Source organism: Urocampus carinirostris, chromosome 20, assembly GCF_059441175.1.
Source record: "Urocampus carinirostris isolate Australia breed hairy pipefish chromosome 20, RoL_Ucar_1.0, whole genome shotgun sequence".
Lineage (NCBI taxonomy): Eukaryota > Metazoa > Chordata > Actinopteri > Syngnathiformes > Syngnathidae > Urocampus > Urocampus carinirostris.
In genome coordinates this window covers 3,223,283-3,242,486 of record NC_142368.1, presented here as the reverse complement: position 1 = coordinate 3,242,486, position 19,204 = coordinate 3,223,283, and the positions used below count along the sequence as shown (strand labels likewise).

The 19,204-nt window shown below is 38.1% G+C and overlaps 1 protein-coding gene across 3 annotated transcripts in view; it reads right to left on the bottom strand.

Annotated features, from left to right (window-relative positions):
- Positions 1 to 19,204, bottom strand: part of LOC148346008 (MAM domain-containing glycosylphosphatidylinositol anchor protein 2) — a 305,624-nt gene that overhangs the window by 90,256 nt on the left and 196,164 nt on the right. For 2 of the 3 annotated variants that reach the window (XM_088325084.1, XM_088325086.1), the window contains exon 9: positions 7,542 to 7,862. In XM_088325084.1, coding sequence (XP_088181210.1) covers positions 7,542 to 7,862 — 321 coding nt within the window. The remainder of the gene's footprint in view (positions 1 to 7,541; positions 7,863 to 19,204) is intronic. The other variant, XM_088325085.1, reaches the window with a different exon arrangement.

Genomic DNA, 19,204 nt, shown 5'->3' with positions numbered 1-19,204 from the left:
CAACATGCTCATTTCCAGCGCATAAGAACCAAAATTTATTGTTTTTTTTGCACAGAAGAAGAAGGCGCTAGTTTCTTGCGTCGATGAATCTGACTCTTGTTTTGAGATAAATAGGACTTTAGTTTGTAACAGTAAGGAATGCAATACTAGTTTTCAGTGTAGAAGAAGATGACACTAGTTTCTGATGTCTGGAACTCTACACTTGTTTTCAGCCTGGAAGAGTATGATTCTACATTTTCACATCAAAAAATAAGAGTCTAGTTTTTCAGTGTAGAACAAGATACTAGAGAATCTAACAATAGTTTTCCAGAATAGAAGTTACAGCCCTGTTTTCAGTGTTTCTGGCGTAGGAGATTTCAAAGAAGGCTCTACATTTTTTGTGTAAAGAAATCTGACGCTTATTTTCAAAGTAAAATAAATTTATGCTAATTTGTAACAGTTAGGAGGGTTCTTTTTCAGTGTAGTAGAAAAAAATGAATTGGTTTGGCCATAAAAAAGAAAAAAATAGGCTCTAATTTCTTACATAAAGGAATCCGACGCTTGTTTTCAGTATCGAAAAATATATGTCGGTTTTCACCAGTAAGGAACGTAACGCTAGTTGTCAGTGTAGAAGAAGAAGATGAATTAAGTTCTAGAAACTTAGTGAGTTCATCGCCATTTTTTTTTTAAATTCAATTTTTGTTCTTGGTTTTCTAAGAGCTCAGAGTTTCGGTAATGGTTTCTTTGATTGTATATTGTAGCATCATTGTTTTTGGTTGTTTTTTAAATTTTATATTGTGTGTTGGGTCAAGACGTAAATGATGAATAGTAAATCTAATAATACATAATTACTCAATTAATTAATTCATTTTTGGCAAGAAGAGATAGGTGCTAGTGTGTTACATGGAGGAACTTAGGGTTGTTTCCAGTGTAGACAAAAAAGATGGTCGTTTTATAACAGTAAAGAAGCTACTTTTTAGTCTGAGTTGTCTTTGGCGTGAAAGAAGAAGAAGGCGCTGGTTTCTTGCGTAAAGGAATCTTTGGTGTATAAAAATATGTTTGTTTATAACAGTACATTAAATTCCGTACTATAAGCCGCTACTTTTTTCCCCAACTTTCAACCCTGCGGCTTATTCAGTGATGTTTCAATCGCGGGACTTGAAGTCGGGTTTGGGTTAATTTTGTGTTTGTGTTACATGTTTAAATGTGGGCGCACGCATGCAGCTTATATACAGGTGCGGCTTGTGAATGTACAAAATCGGTTTTCCTCTTAAAATGTAGTGGGTGCGGCTTATAATCAGGTGCGCTCTATAGTCCTGAATTTACGGTACATTCATCCATCCATGATCTGAACCGCCTATCCTCAGTAGGGTCGCGGGGGAGCTGGAGCCCATCCCAGCCATCTTCGGGCAGTGGGCAGGGGACACCCTGCACTGGTTGCCGGCCAATCGCAGGGCACACATAGACAGACAATTCACTCGCTCATTCACACCCAGGGACAATTTGGACCGGTCAATTAACCTGACATGCATCTTTTTGGAATGTGGGAGGAAACCCACGCAAGTACGGGGAGAATATGCAAACTCCACACAGGGAGGCTGGTAGTTGGCTCCTTAGGACTGTGCCGCCGCCGTTCCACCCTTGTTTATAACAGTGTGAAATGCAATTTTCGTTTTCAGAGAAGATGCTTTTAGATGGTGTCTGATTTCGGCGTAGAAAGACACTCGTTTTTGGAGTACCGGAAATTCCGGACTGTAAGCCGCTACTTTTTTCCCAAATGTTCAGCCCTGCGGCTTATTTAGTGAAGCGGCCAATTTATGGAATTTTTCTGACGGCCACCAGCGGCGCTGGAGTATAAAAGGTAAGATTAAGACCAGTAGAATATGTGCACCAAGAAAGACTGCAACCTCTAAGTTTAAGCATACATTGTCTGTAAAGTTAAGGTACATTCCGATAATCAGGAAGACGCCCTTGATGGCGATAGTTACAAGGAGGACATTAAGGACAATCTACCGTGAATTTCACAATTACGGAATGCTTTTATTTAACAAGCACGTTTGATACATTGCGAGCGTGATGGTACTAGCGTGTTGGTACCTTTCAAAGGCACGGTTTGGGATGAAAGTTATATTATTATTATTAAAGCTTTGAAAACTCTCCCGGTGTACCGTCTTTCTTCGTGTAACCATGTATAATATGTATTTGCAACTGTATATCTTTGTGATGTATTTATTTTAGAGATTTATTCTGTTATGTGTTCTACAGACAAATCAAAAAAAGGGGTGGAGCAAACGCGGGCTGATGGGAATTGGGGTAAAGCTGAGTTACCGGTAGATCTGTCTGTTGTCGCAGCGGACAATAGTGGATATATATTTTTCCCACCCTTAACTTTGGAAACATACATTTTGTTTCCTTGGATTACTTTCAAAGGGACCCGGACTTTACAAGTCTGCATCATACGTTAATAACGGGTATAATTTTCCATTTATGATGCCAACTGTGGTTCTAGAATTGTGTACTATTGCAAGGCATAACGTTGAAAATGTCAGGAAAAAATGTTAAAACGTCATATCGTCACGTCATATTGTCAGATATAACAAAATTGTGAATATGCTTGATGGCTGTTGAGATTGTCGTGTTTGTTTTGCTGCTGTTGGTGTCGGTGGATTTGTTCAGACCGAGGACAATTGACTTTGGCCTGGACGGATCTATTGACACTAACAAAGATGTTATATAATGAAATTGTGAATATGCTTGATTGCTAATAAGATTTTCGAGAAGGTTTGTTCAAACCTCACTTTGTGTTTGCTGTTAAAAACGTCATATTGGAATATAATATTGTGAATGTGCTTAATTGCTGTTGAGATTGTCATGATTGTTTTCTGTTTTTAGTGTCAATAAATTTGTTCAAACCAAAAAAAAAAATAACGAAATTCTGAATATGCTTAATTGCAGTTAAGGTTGTCGAGAAGGGTTGTTCGAACCTCACATTGTTTGTTTGCTGTTATTAGTGTCAATACATTTGTTCAAACCAAAAAAAAAAAACAATCGTGGGACTTACAGCCAGGTCTGAGTTAAACTTATGATTGTGTTACAAGTATTAGTGCGGGCGCACGCGGCTTATTCATGGGTGCGACTTGTGTAAGTACAAAAGTGGCAAATCACCTAAAAAGTGGTGGGTGCGGCTTATAATCAGGTGCGCTCTATAGTCCGGAATTTACGGTAGATGTATGTTTTAAGCATAGATGGAGATGACATTTGTTTTTAGTGTGGAAAACAACTCCATTTTCATATATACGCCTATTTTCGACGTAGGAGAGATTGCTGGTTTCCCGGCATTGCATAAAAATGACGTTTGTTTTCACAGTATAGTCAGTGGAGTAAATTTCCATTTGTGAGTACAGCGTAGCCGCACGACGGCAATAACGCGACGCCAAGACATCATAAAAGCCGAGGAGGCGAGACCCCAAAAAAAGCTGGCGGGCGCCGAGTTGTTATTTAGCCGCTTCCTACGCTCTAATTACGGCGCCGTCAGACAAACGCCACGCGCCTTGTAATTCTGTCGGGCTCCCCGCTGCTCGGAAAATCAGCCCGCTAAACTTCTCATTTTTTCCTCACGACTCGGATGCTTAACATTCTACCGAACGGGCGCCGCCGGGGTAAACTCGTTTCAATCGCTCCGGATGAGTTTTTTACGCGTCGTCGTTTGTACGCTGACCCTTTAATATGCGCTGTCACGGCTACCAGATCATAAAAGAAATAACATCCGCGCTAGGTTTTTTTTTTCCTGAGCCCGTCAAAATCTGATTAAATCCATCTGCTAGCTGGAACGTGAGCGACATTGTAAATAAAGTTTTGTCCTAATAGCGCATGGGTGGGCAAACTACAAACCGCGGGCCACACGCGGCCCGTCTTTTTCATCCGGCCCGCTGAAGAAAAATGGTCAAACTATAATGACAATATATATATATATTCGTAATTAGAGTACTATTAATGAAAATAGACATTTTTTAGGGTTCCAGCTTTCTCCCCATTGTCCTCTTGCATGTCTACAACAAAACTACTACAAAAAAAACTACAAAACTAAAAATCTAATTTTGTGCTTAAAAACAGGGGCCTCATATATCATTTTTCTTTCATTCTGAAAGGTTAAAACAAACTATCCCACTACAGGAATTCTAAAATACAAAAATTTTACTTGATAAATATAACAACAGAAATACAAAAAAATAAAACTGCAGTAATATACAAAAATACTTAAGAAGTACTACAAAATACTCCGATACAGATACTACCAAAAACTACAAAGGAAATTCCTAAATCATACACAAAACAAAATACATGTACTGCAAAAATACCACTAAAGTTATACTATAATACAAAAATACTATGACAGAAATATTATGACAAATACTATAAAATAAATCTTACAACCAAAATACTACAAAAATACCACTGCAGTATTATTACGAAAACACTAAAAAAATCTACAAAATTCAAAGATGGAAATACAACGAAAATATTACAATGAAAGTACTACAAAACTATCGCTACAATTATATTATAATACGAACATACTAATACAGATATATCTTATTACGAAATAGTAGTATTACATAACTTCTCACATAACTACTAAGAAATACTACAAAACACTACGATGAAAATACTACAGAAATACTACAAAATACCAATTCATTAATACTATAATACAACAGAAATATTATGACAAATAATACAAAAAAATACTACGACAAAAATACAACAAAAACATTCCTGATATACTGCAAAAATTATACTATCGAAATACTACAAAAATACTACTGTAGCAATACTTCAAAAATCAAATTACAGTGATACTACAAAAATCCTACAGAAATACTACAAAAATACTATAGATATACTGCAAATATTATATAATAGAATTATTACAAACTACTACTTTGGAAATACTACAAAAATACTCCTGCAGCAATACTACAAATATAAAACTACAATGTTACTACAATATTACTACAGGAATACTACAAAAATATGACTGCAGAAATACTACAAATATAAAACTACAGTGGTACAAAAAAAATACTTCAGAAATACTCCAAATAATTGACTGCAGAAATACAAAAAAAAATACTACTGAAGCAACACTACAATTATAAAGTTACAGTGATACTACAAAAATCCAACAGCAGAAATACTACAAAAATCCAACAGCAGAAATACTACAAGAATAAAACTACAGCAATACTACAAATATGAAACTACAGTGATACTACAATATTACTCGAGGAATATTTAAAAAATGTGACTGCAGAAATACTACAAATATAAAACTACAGCGATACTAAAAAAATACTTCAAAAATACTACAAAAATCAGACTGCAGAAATACTACAAAAATACTACCTAAGCATAACTACAATTATAAAACTACGGTGATACTACAAATATAAAACTGCAGTGATAGTACAAAAATAATAGGGAAATACTACAAAAATCCAAACTACAGAAATACTACAAAACTACTTTAGCAATACTACAAATATAATAAAACTACAGTGATGTGACAAAAATCCGACTGCAGAAATACTACAAAAATACTACTGAAGCATAACTACAGTACAGTTATAAAACTACAGTGATATTACAAATATAAAACTACAGTGATACAAAAATACTAGGAAAATACTACAAAACTCCTACTGTAGCAATACCACAAATACAAAACTACAGTGATACTACAAAAATACTAGGGAAATACTACAAAAATCCATCTGCAGAAATACTACAAAAGTACAATTACAGCAATGGTACAAAACTAAATATAAAATGCTGTGCTTAAAACAGGGCACTGGATTAGCACATGTCAAAAACCCGGGAAAAATTTGACAGTCAAAACGGAATCCTACGCTATTTGTTTCTCATGCTAAAGCTAAATGCTATCCTTTCATTTTCTCTCCGTCATCTCTTACCGCTCTGTTTTTTTTTCTTCTTCTTCCGTCACCAGAATGAATCATCCATGCACGAATGGCTAATGAACACCGGTGGGGAATAAATTAGCCGCATGCTGATTTAGGTTTGGGAAATTATTAGTTACAGCCGATTTTAGGATGTGATGTCAACAAAATGGTTCGCTAACATTAGCATGTATACTAGCATGAAAAACAATGAGTGGTTTAACTTGTTTTTATGTTATAGCTTGGCATATTTTACAAAGTTTTTTTTAGCCTAGCTTAATAATGCAGCTTTGCTAACATATGCAACCACATGCGCTAATTGTGTGTTTTCTCATTTTTTGAGGTGTTAACTCATTTGGTATAATAGTTATGCTAATATTAGCATGCAAATATGCTAGTATGCTTTTGTTTTTTCTGGCTGAAACTTTTTCCAATTTTAATATATTTGAACGTAATTTTCTGGTGAAATGACAACTTAATCCTTAAAATGAACATTTTCTTTCCAAGCTGAATTAAAATTCTATTGTTTGATTTATATCTGTAAAAAATACTTTTCTAAATGTGTCCCCTGCCCACTGCCCGGAGATGGCTGGGATGGGCTCCAGCCCCCCGCGACCCTAATGAGGATAAGCGGTACGGCTAATGAGATGAGATGAGATGAATTTTAAAATTATTTTTAGGAAAATAATAAAAGAAATGTTACATTTCATCCAATTTTAATTAATATTTTTTTTTAAATGAGAAAAAATGTGATGTTGAAAAATTTTGCTTATTATTATTACGATATTTTGTTATATAAATAATCTGATATTAATATTTACAAATAAAATAATGAGCCAGTGGTCGACACTCTTTTTATTTTTTTTTCAGTTTGTTTTCTTTTTTAAAAATATATATTTTATTATCAACAATATTCAATGTTTTTCTGATATCGATGCATATGATACGGAGGGGGTAAACCTGTGTACGCTGTCGGGCCTCTCTGCTGACGAAGGGTTGCACGGCACTGCAACTCACCTCTTGTGCTGTGGGCTTAATGCTCGGTGTCAGGTTGGGAAGAGCGAAAGGGAAAGAATGTTTGGTGAATGCAAGTGTATTGTTGACTCTAGCCACCTCGCACTAAGGGGATAGGGCTTTGGTGTATTGATAGATAGTTTTTCAAGTAACCATGATCAGGCTATGCTAATGCTAGCAAGCAAGTTCCCAACGATTGTTGGTGCCCATCAACTATTGAGATGCAGTCTATTACAACTAAACAATTACATTTACACCTGACCCTCGGGATACGGCGCCACTTTATGTTTTTTGGCTCATTGTTACAGCATTTTCCCAACCTAATGACATCAACAACAAATTCATTCCCCGTTTAAAATTTACAAAATTCAAACTTTGCTGCCTGTCCGACGCCTGTCTGCTATCGGTCGACGTCATAAAGTCGCTAGTCTGCTTCAAGGCGTCATGAAGATGCTAATATGCTATTGGCTAAACTTCTTCCCACAATGCCTTTTTCTGGATTCAGTTACAAAGTGTAGTGTGTTAAGCTGCGTGATGCTAAAGTGAGAAGCAAAAAAAATAGAAAAAGCATTGGGGTTATTACAAACTCACATTGAACGATGAGCTCCACCAGGGCCTCCCGGGGCTTGACGTTGAACCCGTTGTACTGGCTGGTCTGGCATCGGTAGGACCCGGTCATGTCCCGGGTCACGTTGACCACGCGGAGTGCCCCGTCGTAGCTTTCCGTCTGCATGTTTCCGTCGGGCATGGGCACCTCCTTGTCTGCCCTCGACCACAAGATGATGGGCTTGGGTTTCCCTGAAACAAGGCACTCCAGCTCCACCGTTTCGCCCTCGCGGGCCACCAGGGGGGACTTGCCCCGGGGGACTGTCAGGTTGGGGGGAACTAAGAAAGAGAAAAACAGAGGAGGGACTGATATGGGGCTCTAGAAAGTCAGCGGGAGTGGCACGGGGTGACGGTCGAATGAGGGGTTAGCGTGGGGGGAGCGAGCAGTGGCCCGAGAGCATCCTGATGCTAAACCAAGACCACAATTCCCAATTTCTGTCAACAGCAAAGATGCACCCGAAAAATGCTAACCAAGTGTTCAAACTTTAGTTGACACTCAAAATAAGGAGAGAAGACATCAATGGATTTCGAACTTGCAAGGAGTACCGGCGTTTTGCCGAAAGTCCTACCCTCTCGAGACGTCCTCCCTTGAGCTGATCCGACAGCAATTTTGTTTTCTTTATAATCAACAGAACCTTTACTGATTATATGAATCTGGGCTTGAAATGCTCATACAGTACCTAGCGAAAGTATTGCCCCCTGAAAATGTGTTGTCGTTTTGCCAGATTTCAGGCTTCAAACTTCAATTTGTTTATTTATTTTATTTTTTAAGGAAAAAAAAAAACAATATGTGAGACACAATCGTGAAGTGGAAACAAATTAAATCGACATTTCACATTATAGGAGTGTTGCAAAAAAGTGGCCCCCTGTTCTATCAGCTCAGCCAACCGACTCCAGAAGTTCCCTAAAGACTTCTGAAAATTCCAATGTTGACCTAAATGACCAACGATGACAAACAGAGTCCAACTGTGTATCTTTAAGTCTTAGTTTCATTGCTCTGTAATGGGCTCAGAGGCTGTGGAAGGAGTCACTGGAGAACAGATATCATTTTGAAGACCAAAGAACACACCGGGCAGGTTCGGGATAAAGTTGTAAAAAAAATTATAGGAAGGAATGAGATACAACATTTCTTAATATATACACATCTCCCGAACCACTGTGCAAGCAATAATATAACAGGGAGAGCATAAAACTACAGCAAGATCTCTCCGTTCATCTAAACTGTCAGCCAAACAAGATAATAACAAATCATAGAAGCAACCCAAAGGCCCGTGATCACAATGGAAGACCTGCAGGCATATACAGCTGAGGTGGGACAATTATTAGTTGTACTCCGCATAATTTTTTGTCTCATATGTTGATTCTTAGAAAATATTTTGAGTTTTTTAATTTTAAAGTTTGAAGTCTGAAATGTGGCAGAATGTCAAAAGCTTTTTGGGGAGGCACCGTAGTAAATCTACAAGGTTACAAAAAACAGATCAGCTCTAAGGGGTGTGACATCAAAGAACAGCAAAGTGATGGGCCAATAGCCATCATACTCAAAACAACAGTCAAAATAAGGAACTGACATCCGAAGAAATGTCCTTTGCAATTGACCAATATCAATAACAGGATAAACTTAGCAACAAGCTAGCAAGCTAACTGTACAGACACAAAGAAACGTCACCGAGCACCAAACACACAACAAATAAATTCATTTTGCATTCTACAAGTCTGCTTTATGAAACAAGCGCCTCGTGTACTGTAGCATCTCAAATAATAATACAAGTCTCGTGGTGTGTGATTAAGTATGTGCGTAAAATACTGAAAAATTCAAAAAGGTAAAATAAGAAAACAATCTTGCCTTACTGGCAAATAATTTGGCCCTTTTTCAGGTAGTTTTTAGAAGTTATTGGACTAAAATGGGAAAATATTTGTGTTACACTATTATGTATACTATTATAGAATTGTCTTATTTCTTGTTAGCATGTATACATATCGAAAAATTATCCATAGTAATTATTTATCAACCGTTTTATTAAAAAGTTTCTCAAAATAATACTAAAATAAATACTACTACTACTAATAAAAAAATGCTAACATTTTAAAATAAACTGACACACTAAAAAAATTGAAATAAGAAATAACAAAATAAAATGAGAATAATGATACTTTCAAAAATACTCTTTTGTATTCAAGTTTTTCCTTTCCAAATCGTCAAAGCCCGAACAGACGGGGGACCCAGACGCGTAACGTTTTCACACATGCTTTATTTTATGGAAATAGGGAAGTCATGCGCGTGAACACAAACGGCAGCGATTCGGCGATCGCTGGGCGGAAAAAGTCAGACCGAGAAGTCAGGCGCGGGAAAACAGGAAGCCAGAGGCAGACGATATCGAAACCGGACAGGACAGACAGGATCGATACCCGATACTGGAGCAAGATACCTGACAGGACGGAACAGACGGGATCAATACCGGATACTAGAGCAAGATACCGGACAGGACGGGACCGACGGGATCGTACCGGATACAATAGCAAGCTACCGAACAGGACGGGACAGACAGAATCGATACTGGATACTGGTTACATGAGCAAGTTACCGAACGGGACGGGACAGACGGGTTAATACCAGATATTGGAGCAAGATACCGGACAGGACGGGACGGACGGGATCGATACCGGATACAACAGCAAGATACCGGACAGGACGGGACAGACGGGATCGACACCGGATACTGGTTACACGAGCAAGATACCGGGCAGGACGGGACAGACGGGATCAATACCGGATACTGGAGCAAGATAACGGACAGGACGGGACGGACGGGGTTGATACCAGATACTGGATACACAAGCAGGATACCAGAGTTAAAATCCACGTCTTTCAAGTGCAGAGGTTCCTTGACGGACTGACCAGTAGTGAATGAGAGCACTGGATTTAAATAGGAGGGGAGCCAATTAGGCAAGGAGGAACAGCCGGCGCTAAACGAGCGGGCCCAAGTGGGGGCAATGGGCAATCGTGGCAGAAATATTTAGAGTAAATAACTGAATACTAAAAATAACCAATAAAAGGAGAAAAAAAATCTTAAGAAAATAAAATTAGAAAAATAATACTCACAAAAGAGCTATTTTTATTAAAAATGGCTGTCAAAAATAATTACAAAACATAAATAAAAAAAATAATGAAAACAAATGAAATGAGAAAAGATAAAAATACAAATGTTAAACAAAATATAATGATGAAAAATAAATAAGTACTGCTTTTGTATTAGGACTTATTTCCAGACAAAGAGTTAAAAAAAATCCTAGAAAAAAGAAATAAATTGAATAATAATAATAAATAATATATATTAAAAAAAAGTATACCAAATATACTTAAAACAAGCATAATTATTGTTTTTGGGGAAAATACAATTAGAGATCTTATTTTTTCCCTTAGTTTACAAAAAATGTTGATATGTAGAAAAAATTAAAAGGTTTTGCAGATATGAAGTCATATTTTTCAGACTTTACAAGGAAAACAAGTAAAAACAATATACCAGAAAAGCCTTCGTATTAGTATGTTATTCTGTCAAGAGAATGGAAACACTCGCGCGCTCATTTTTTTTTTCCTATTCTTGTGAAAAAAAAATCCCCCCAAAACGACTTGTGTCCATGAATTTTGAGTGCAGTTCTTGTGTGTAGAGAGAAGCAGCAGGTTGCGTTTGTGTAGTAGGCTTCCTCTTCACACACGCCTTAGCCAAATGAATTTGTTTAATTAGCAAACCTGGCAAATAGCATTGGCTCCTGGAGCGCTGTGTGCGGAGTGTGTCTTTGAGTGTATTTGTGTGTCTTTGCGTGTACTTATGGGTGCATGCATGTGTGTCTTTGTATTTACATGTGCATTGACGTGCATCTTTGTGTCTATTTGTGCATACTTTCATGTGTATTTGCAAGTGTATGCATGTCTGTCTTTGTGAGTACTTACCTGTGCATGCGTGTGTGTCTTTTTGTGTATAAGTGCGTACTAACGTGTGTATTTGTGTGTATTAGCGTGTGCATGCATGTGTGTCTTTGTGTTTACTTACATGTGCATGCATGTGTGTCCTACGTGTACTTATGTGTGCATGCATGTGTGTCTTTGTGTTTACTTACATGTGCATGCATGTGTGTCTTTGTGTTTACTTACATGTGCATGTGTGTGTGTGTCTTTGTGTTTACTTACATTTGCATGCGTTTGTGTCTTTGTGTGTCCTTATGTTTACTTAAATGTGCATGCATGTATGTCCAATGTGTATTTACGTGTGCATGCATTTGTGTCTTTGTGTATACTTACATGTGCATGCATGTGTGTCCGATGTGTACTTACACACATGTCTTGTGTTTACTGACATTTGCATGCATGTGTGTCTTTGTGTTTACTTACATTTGCATGCATTTGTGTCTTTGTGTTTACTTAAATGTGCATGCATGTATGTCCAACGTGTATTTACATGTGCATGCATGTGTGTCTTTGTGTTTACTGACATTTGCATGCATGTGTGTCTTTGTGTGTACTTACACTTGCATGCATGTGTGTCTTTGTGTTTACTTACATTTGCATGCATTTGTGTCTTTGTGTGTCTTTGTGTTTACTTAAATGTGCATGCATGTATGTCCAACGTGTATTTAAGTGTACATGCATGTGTGTCTTTGGTTTACGCACATGTGCATGCATGTGTGTCTTGTGTTTACTTACATTTGTGTCTTTGTGTTTACTTATACGTGAATAGATGTGTGTCCTATGTGTACTCACGTGTGCATGCATGTGTGTCTTTGTGTTTACTTACATTTGCATGCATTTGTGTCTTTGTGTGTCTTTGTGTGTCTTTGTGTTTACTTAAATGTGCATGCATGTATGTCCAATGTGTATTTACGTGTGCATGCATGTGTGTCTTTGTGGTTACGTACATGTGCATGGATGTGTGTCTTTGTGTTTACTTACATGTGCATGCATGTGTGTCCTACGTGTACTTACGTGTGCATGCGTGTGTGTGTCTTTGTGTTTACTTAAATGTGCATGCATGTATGTCCAATGTGTATTTACGTGTGAATGCATGTGTGTCTTTGTGTTTACTTACATTTGCATGCATGGGTGTCTTTGTGTTTACTTACATTTGTATGCATTTGTGTCTTTTTGTGTATTTGTGTTTACTTACGCATACATGCATGTGTGTCTTTGTGTTTACTGACATGTGCATGAGTGTGTGTCTTTGTGTTAACTTAAATGTGCACTCATGTATGTCCAAAGTGTACTTACGTGTGCATGCATGTGTGTCTTGGTGTTTACTTACATGCGCATGCATTTGTGTCTTTGTGTTTACTTACATTTACATGCATTTGTGTCATTGTGTGTATTTGTGTTTACTTACGTGTACATGCATGTGTGTCTTTGTATTTACTTATATGTGCATGTGTGTGTGTCTTTGTGTTTACTTAAATGTGCATATATGTATGTCCAATATGTACTTATGTGTGCATGCATGTGTGTCTCTGTGTTTACTTGCATATGCATGTGTGTGTGTCTTTGTGTTTACTTAAATGTGCATGCATGTATGTCCAATGTGTATTTACGTGTGAATGCATGTGTGTCTTTGTGTTTACTTACATTTGCATGCATGGGTGTCTTTGTGTTTACTTACATTTGTATGCATTTGTGTCTTTTTGTGTATTTGTGTTTACTTACGCATACATGCATGTGTGTCTTTGTGTTTACTGACATGTGCATGAGTGTGTGTCTTTGTGTTAACTTAAATGTGCACTCATGTATGTCCAAAGTGTACTTACGTGTGCATGCATGTGTGTCTTGGTGTTTACTTACATGCGCATGCATTTGTGTCTTTGTGTTTACTTACATTTACATGCATTTGTGTCATTGTGTGTATTTGTGTTTACTTACGTGTACATGCATGTGTGTCTTTGTATTTACTTATATGTGCATGTGTGTGTGTCTTTGTGTTTACTTAAATGTGCATATATGTATGTCCAATATGTACTTATGTGTGCATGCATGTGTGTCTCTGTGTTTACTTGCATATGCATGTGTGTGTGTCTTTGTGTTTACTTACATGTGCATGCATGTGTGTCTTTGTGTTTACTTACATTTGTATGCATTTGTTTCTTTGTGTGTATTTTTGTTTAATTATACGTGCATGCATGTGTGTCTTTGTGTTTACTTACATGTGCATTCACGTGTGTCTTTGTGTGTATTTGTTCGTACTTTCATGTGTTTTTGCGTTTATTTGCGTGGGTATGCATGTGTGTCTTTGTGTGTACTTACCTGTTCATGCGTGTGTGTTTTTTGTGTATTGGTGTGCAACTTACATGTGCATGCATGTATGTCCTACGTGTACTTACATGTGCATGCATGTGTGTCTTTGTGTTTACTTACATTTGCATGCATTTGTGTCTTTGTGTGCATTTGTGTTTACTAATGTGTTTGTACGTGTCTTTGTGTTTACTTAAATGTGCATGCATGTATGTCCAAAGTGTACTTACGTGTGCATGCATTTGTGTCTTTGTGTTTATTTACATGTGCATGCATGTGTGTCTTTGTGTTTACTTACATTTGTGTCTTTGTGTTTACTTATACGTGCATATATATGTGTCTTTGTGTTTACTCACATGTGCATGCATGTGTGTCTTTGCATGTATTTGTGTGTACTTGCGTGTGCACGCCCAGGTGTCTTTGTGTGTATTTGTGTGTATTTGTGTGTATTCAAATGTGCATGCATGTATGACCCCCCCCCCCCTCTACTTGAAACCATCAAGCAGATCCGGAATTTACAAGCTGGCCTCCCAAAATAGTTTCCAGCCAGCGAACCAGAGGAGTGAAAATGTCCACCACTCTGATGAAATTGTGTCATGCGTCCTTCTCCATGAAAATAAATCAAAATATCTCGAGTGGCTGGACGCCGCGGCGTGATGAAATCTGCGGCAATTCGAGGGGCGAGGGGTTTTTGCCACGTTCCAGCCAAAGAATAGCGGCCAAATCCGTCACACTTATCTTGTCTAATGTTGGTCCTCATTAGGGTCGGATTGGGCTCGCGGGAGCGGACCGTGGCCAAAGGATTTCAAGGGACAGTGCGCAAACGATGAGACGCCTCCTCTGTCACGCCTGAGGCAATTAACCCAACGCTATGTTTACTTTTCTGCATTGTCTTTGTAGTGTTTCGGAAGTAAACAAAAAGAAAAGATAGTTGCACACATTTTAGAGATTGATTTACTTTTTGCTAATAAGTAATCAGATTACAGTTTCTCTTAAAATGACTGTCTTGGTCTGCTTACAGTAGCTCTTATGTGAAAAATGGAATCAATTCTATATTGATTTGATCAATTATTAACCCCCACGACCCTACTGAGGATAAGCGGTGCAGATAATGGACGTATGTATATATATATATATATATATATATATATATATATATATATATATAGATATATTCTATTGCTTCTAAAACATTTAATTCTACAGTTAATTCTGTCAAAATAATGTGCTTGTTTGCAACATCAATGATAAAGGAAAAAAAAAAAATTCTGTATTAGTCATTAGAAAAGTTATTGTTTTAATTGCCTGTGACAATAATTGTAAAATTAAAAAATATGAATTCTCAAAAAGTACGAAAAACATAAAAAAAAAATCAAAAATCAATGATACATATTAAAAATACATTTGCAAAAGTGCATGCATGTGTGTCCGACGTGTACTATTTAATTATACAAATAACTCGAAGACATATCGTGTTAAAATTTTTAGAAATATAAATTCTGAGAAAAAAATAGAAAATAATTATGTAATAATGTCAAAAAATATCTTGTCAATGTAAATACTTTACATAATAATTGTTTGTGTTGCTTATGATTAAAATCAATTATACAGTTAATTCCCAGAAAATATTGTAGAAAAAAAAAAAAATGAAGTCTCTGAAATTAAATACATATAAAATATATAAAAAATTAAAAAAAGATTAAATACATCATTACTCTCAAATATTATTAAATATACTGTCCTGCTACTGGCTGGAAACCAGTTCAGGGTGTCCCCTACCCACTGCCTGAAGGTTGCTGGGATCGGCTCCAGCACCCCCGTGACCCTACTGAGGATAAGCGGTGCAGCAGATAAGGTGAGATGATGATATATATATATATATATATATATATGTAATTGGGGCAATTAAATAATATAAACCTTTTCGAAATGCCAAACACAGTAAAAAATATATTTTCTCAAAGGCAACTCGTTCGATCCTGCAATCAAAACACGGACCGTTGCTAGCTCCCCTGCGCTAATTTCCATCTTGGTTTTGAGCGACGTGCCCGAAGGCGCCAAACGTCATTGACATTTTCAAGAAAAAACATCAAAAAACCACCAATATGGCTTCCGTTGCCACGGCAACAAGCCGGCCGGGATGCGATAATATGCGAGCGGCTGTCGCTGATAAAAAGTATGACATTCAAATCCGGACGCCGGAGGGAACTCATTTTAGACATTTGTGTCGACACACACAAAAAAAAAAAAACGGTTAGCGCTAACTGCTAGCGCCAACGCCCCGCAGCGTTAGCATCCATTTGGCAGGTGGAGACCGGCAACCTGCCGACTGCTCCGGAAAAGCTAGCGCAGGGCCACCAAATTCTAGCCGGGGGCCTCTTGGGGACACTGGTGCTGTCAGGACAAGGCCCTTTGACCGGCGTGCCTACAGCGAGGCTAAGCAAGTGGGGTCAAACTATCAGACACTCAGGGTTGGGTAGGGTTACTTTAATTGGATTACTCCAATACCAAATATGCTAATGAAAGACAAAATAAACTAAATATGAATCAAATGATGACTCACAACACGTGGTAAGCTTTCTCTCCTGGCTTTGATCTCTTTGATCTCCAGCAAAACGAACATCAAATGCGACAGAAACAAAATGAAAATAAATCCAAACAGCTTGCCAACATCATTTTTGCCATTCCATGTATTCCGTTACTCCCCAAGCCTGCACAAAATTTAGTAATTTTATTCATATTTAATTTATTTTGTCTTTTATGAGCATATTTGGTATTGGAGTAATCCAAAAGTCATCGAAAGTAATCCAGTTAAAGTAACCCTACCCAACCCTGCAGACACTTTCAGTACATGTGAATGAAGCTCGTGACCACACTGTAAATCAGGGGTCACTGAGGCCTCTGCCTTAATATGAAAGTTCTAAGGACAGTGTGTATTTTACCACTAGATGTCGCTGTATTCTGTCGTGCCCCCGAAAACAAGTGCTAAAAGCACAACGGAAGAAGACAACATTTGGAGATGTTTTCGGTGGATAAGAGGATTACATGTTTGATGGCGCTAGTTTTCAGCGTAGAGGCAAAAGCTAGTTTTCAAAGTACGAGAGTTTTTGACGTACACAAAAAAAGTTGTTGCTAGGTTTTGGCAAACAATACTAGTTGTCAACATGGAAGAATCTAGTTTTTGGAGAAGAAGAAGATAACATGTTTGATGGAGCTAATTTTCACCAAAGACAAAGCTAGTTTCTCATGTACTAAAAAAAGCCTTTGTTATAAAATAACTTCTAAGATGCTAGTTCTTGGCACATTAACTCATGCTAGTTCTTAACGTGGAAGAATGTAGCTTTTGAAGTAAAACACGATGTTGCTAGTTTTCAGAGGGTAAGAAAATTAGACTTTTGTTGGCGCTAGTTTTCAGCATAGAACAAGAAACTAGGTTCAAGGGTATGAGAAAACAAAAGAAGAAAAACAGCGCTGGTTTTTGAGGTAGACCAAAAAAGTCGCTGCAAGTTTTGGGCAAACAATGCTTTTTGTTAACATAGAAGAATCTATTTTGGGGGGTAAAAAACGACAATGCTAGTTTTCGAAGAACAAGAGAACTTGTTGGATGACGCTAGTCTTCAGCATAGAAGAGTACACGAAAATAGAAGAAAGCGGCGCTAGTTTTTGACCCTCGCATAAAATACATTTTTGACTATAAATGTTGTAGCTAGGTTTTTGCAGCCAATGCTAATTGTCAACGTAGAAGAATGTAGTTTTTGGAGTAGAACACCATGGTGCTAGTTTTCAGGGGGTAAGAAAATTAGACTTATGTTTGTGCTAGTTTTCAGCATAGAAGAAGTAGCTAGGTTCCAGTGTATGAGAAAACAAAAGAAGAAAAACTGTCATGATTGCTGATTCAGGGCAACTGTGACTGCCCTATTGGGGCCAACAGCCTTGAGCGCTGATTGGTTTAAAGACTCTTTTTAAACCCCCGGCTTCCAAGAGGAAGCTGTCAGACCGTTTGCGAACCTATGCTCCCAGCCAGGCAAGCTCCATACCTTCCGACAATCTCCTGCTCTGTTTTCTCCTGCCTGATACCTCTTGCCGACCTGTTTCTGGACTTGTTTTTGCCCTGCTCTTCCATCCCGACCATCGACCTGTTTTGCCATGTTTCCTGCCTGATACCTGTTGCCGACCTCTTTTCTGGACTCTATACCGCCCTTGTTGTCCCGGCTATCGACCAGTATCCCTGCTGCCTACGATTATCCTCGCTCGACACGGAAGTGCCACTTACGCGTTCCTGCCACCTGCTACCCGTGTCTGTCAATCATCGGATCGTGGAAGCAAGCACATCTCTCTCTCTTTATCAATAAAACTGAGTAAACAACGCTACTGGGTCCTGTCTCCGTTTCTGGCTTGTGACAAAAACAGTGCTAATTTTTGCGGTAGACCAAAAAAATGACGCTGCTAGTTTTGGGTAAACAATGCTATTTGTTAACCTAGAACAATCTAGAATAGAATAGAATAGAATATACCTTTATTGTCATTGTTACAAAATGGGTTAACATATTGTGACAACAAAATTGGGCATGACACTCCAGTTTCACACTGTCACAGTGGGCTAAACAGAGTTGCTGGATACAACCGGAATGTTTGATGTTTAATCTTACATTATACATAGTCCAGTGTTTTTCCGAATTGCTCAGTCCACAATTGAGTACAGTCCATAAACATGCCCGATAAAAGTCGCCGTCGACGATAAAGAAGCTCCGTTCCAGAATACACAAAATAGAAAATAGAAGAAAGAAAGAAAGCGGCGCTAGTTTTTAAAGCGCGGAAAAAACACTTTTGAATGAAAAAAGTTGTTGCTAGGTTTTGGAACACAAAGCTTGTTGTCAACGGAGAGGAATGTAGTTTTTGGCATAAAAAAGTCAACATTTGTTTTCAAAGAAGAATAAGATAAATGTTTACTGACGCATAAAATAAGCTAGTTTTAAGGTGCTAGTTCTTGGATGCTAGTCTTCAACGATGCGCCGTAATTTTCGATCGCAAAACTGGAAAACAGACGCACATTTTGTCTTCGGCGCTTTCCAGCAATCAATGGGCAAACAGTTGCACACGTAGCACCCGCTATTAGTGGCAAAAGCCTAGACGGGCTGCCATCATTACAGCCAACCTCTCAGCGCAGATTAGCCGTCTGTGGCCGGTCTGCTTTATGTGGAGTGAAAAAGCATTTGTGCGTACGTGTGTTTTCAGAGTAACCGCCGGCAACACTTGTCGGGTCTGTGCAAAGCGATCGCGACCATTTACAGCTCGGTGCGAACCCCGCCGTCCCGTTGATTCCGTCCCTGACGTCGTTTCCCGTCTCCATAGCGACGCTGTGCTCCAGCGGCCCGTTTAG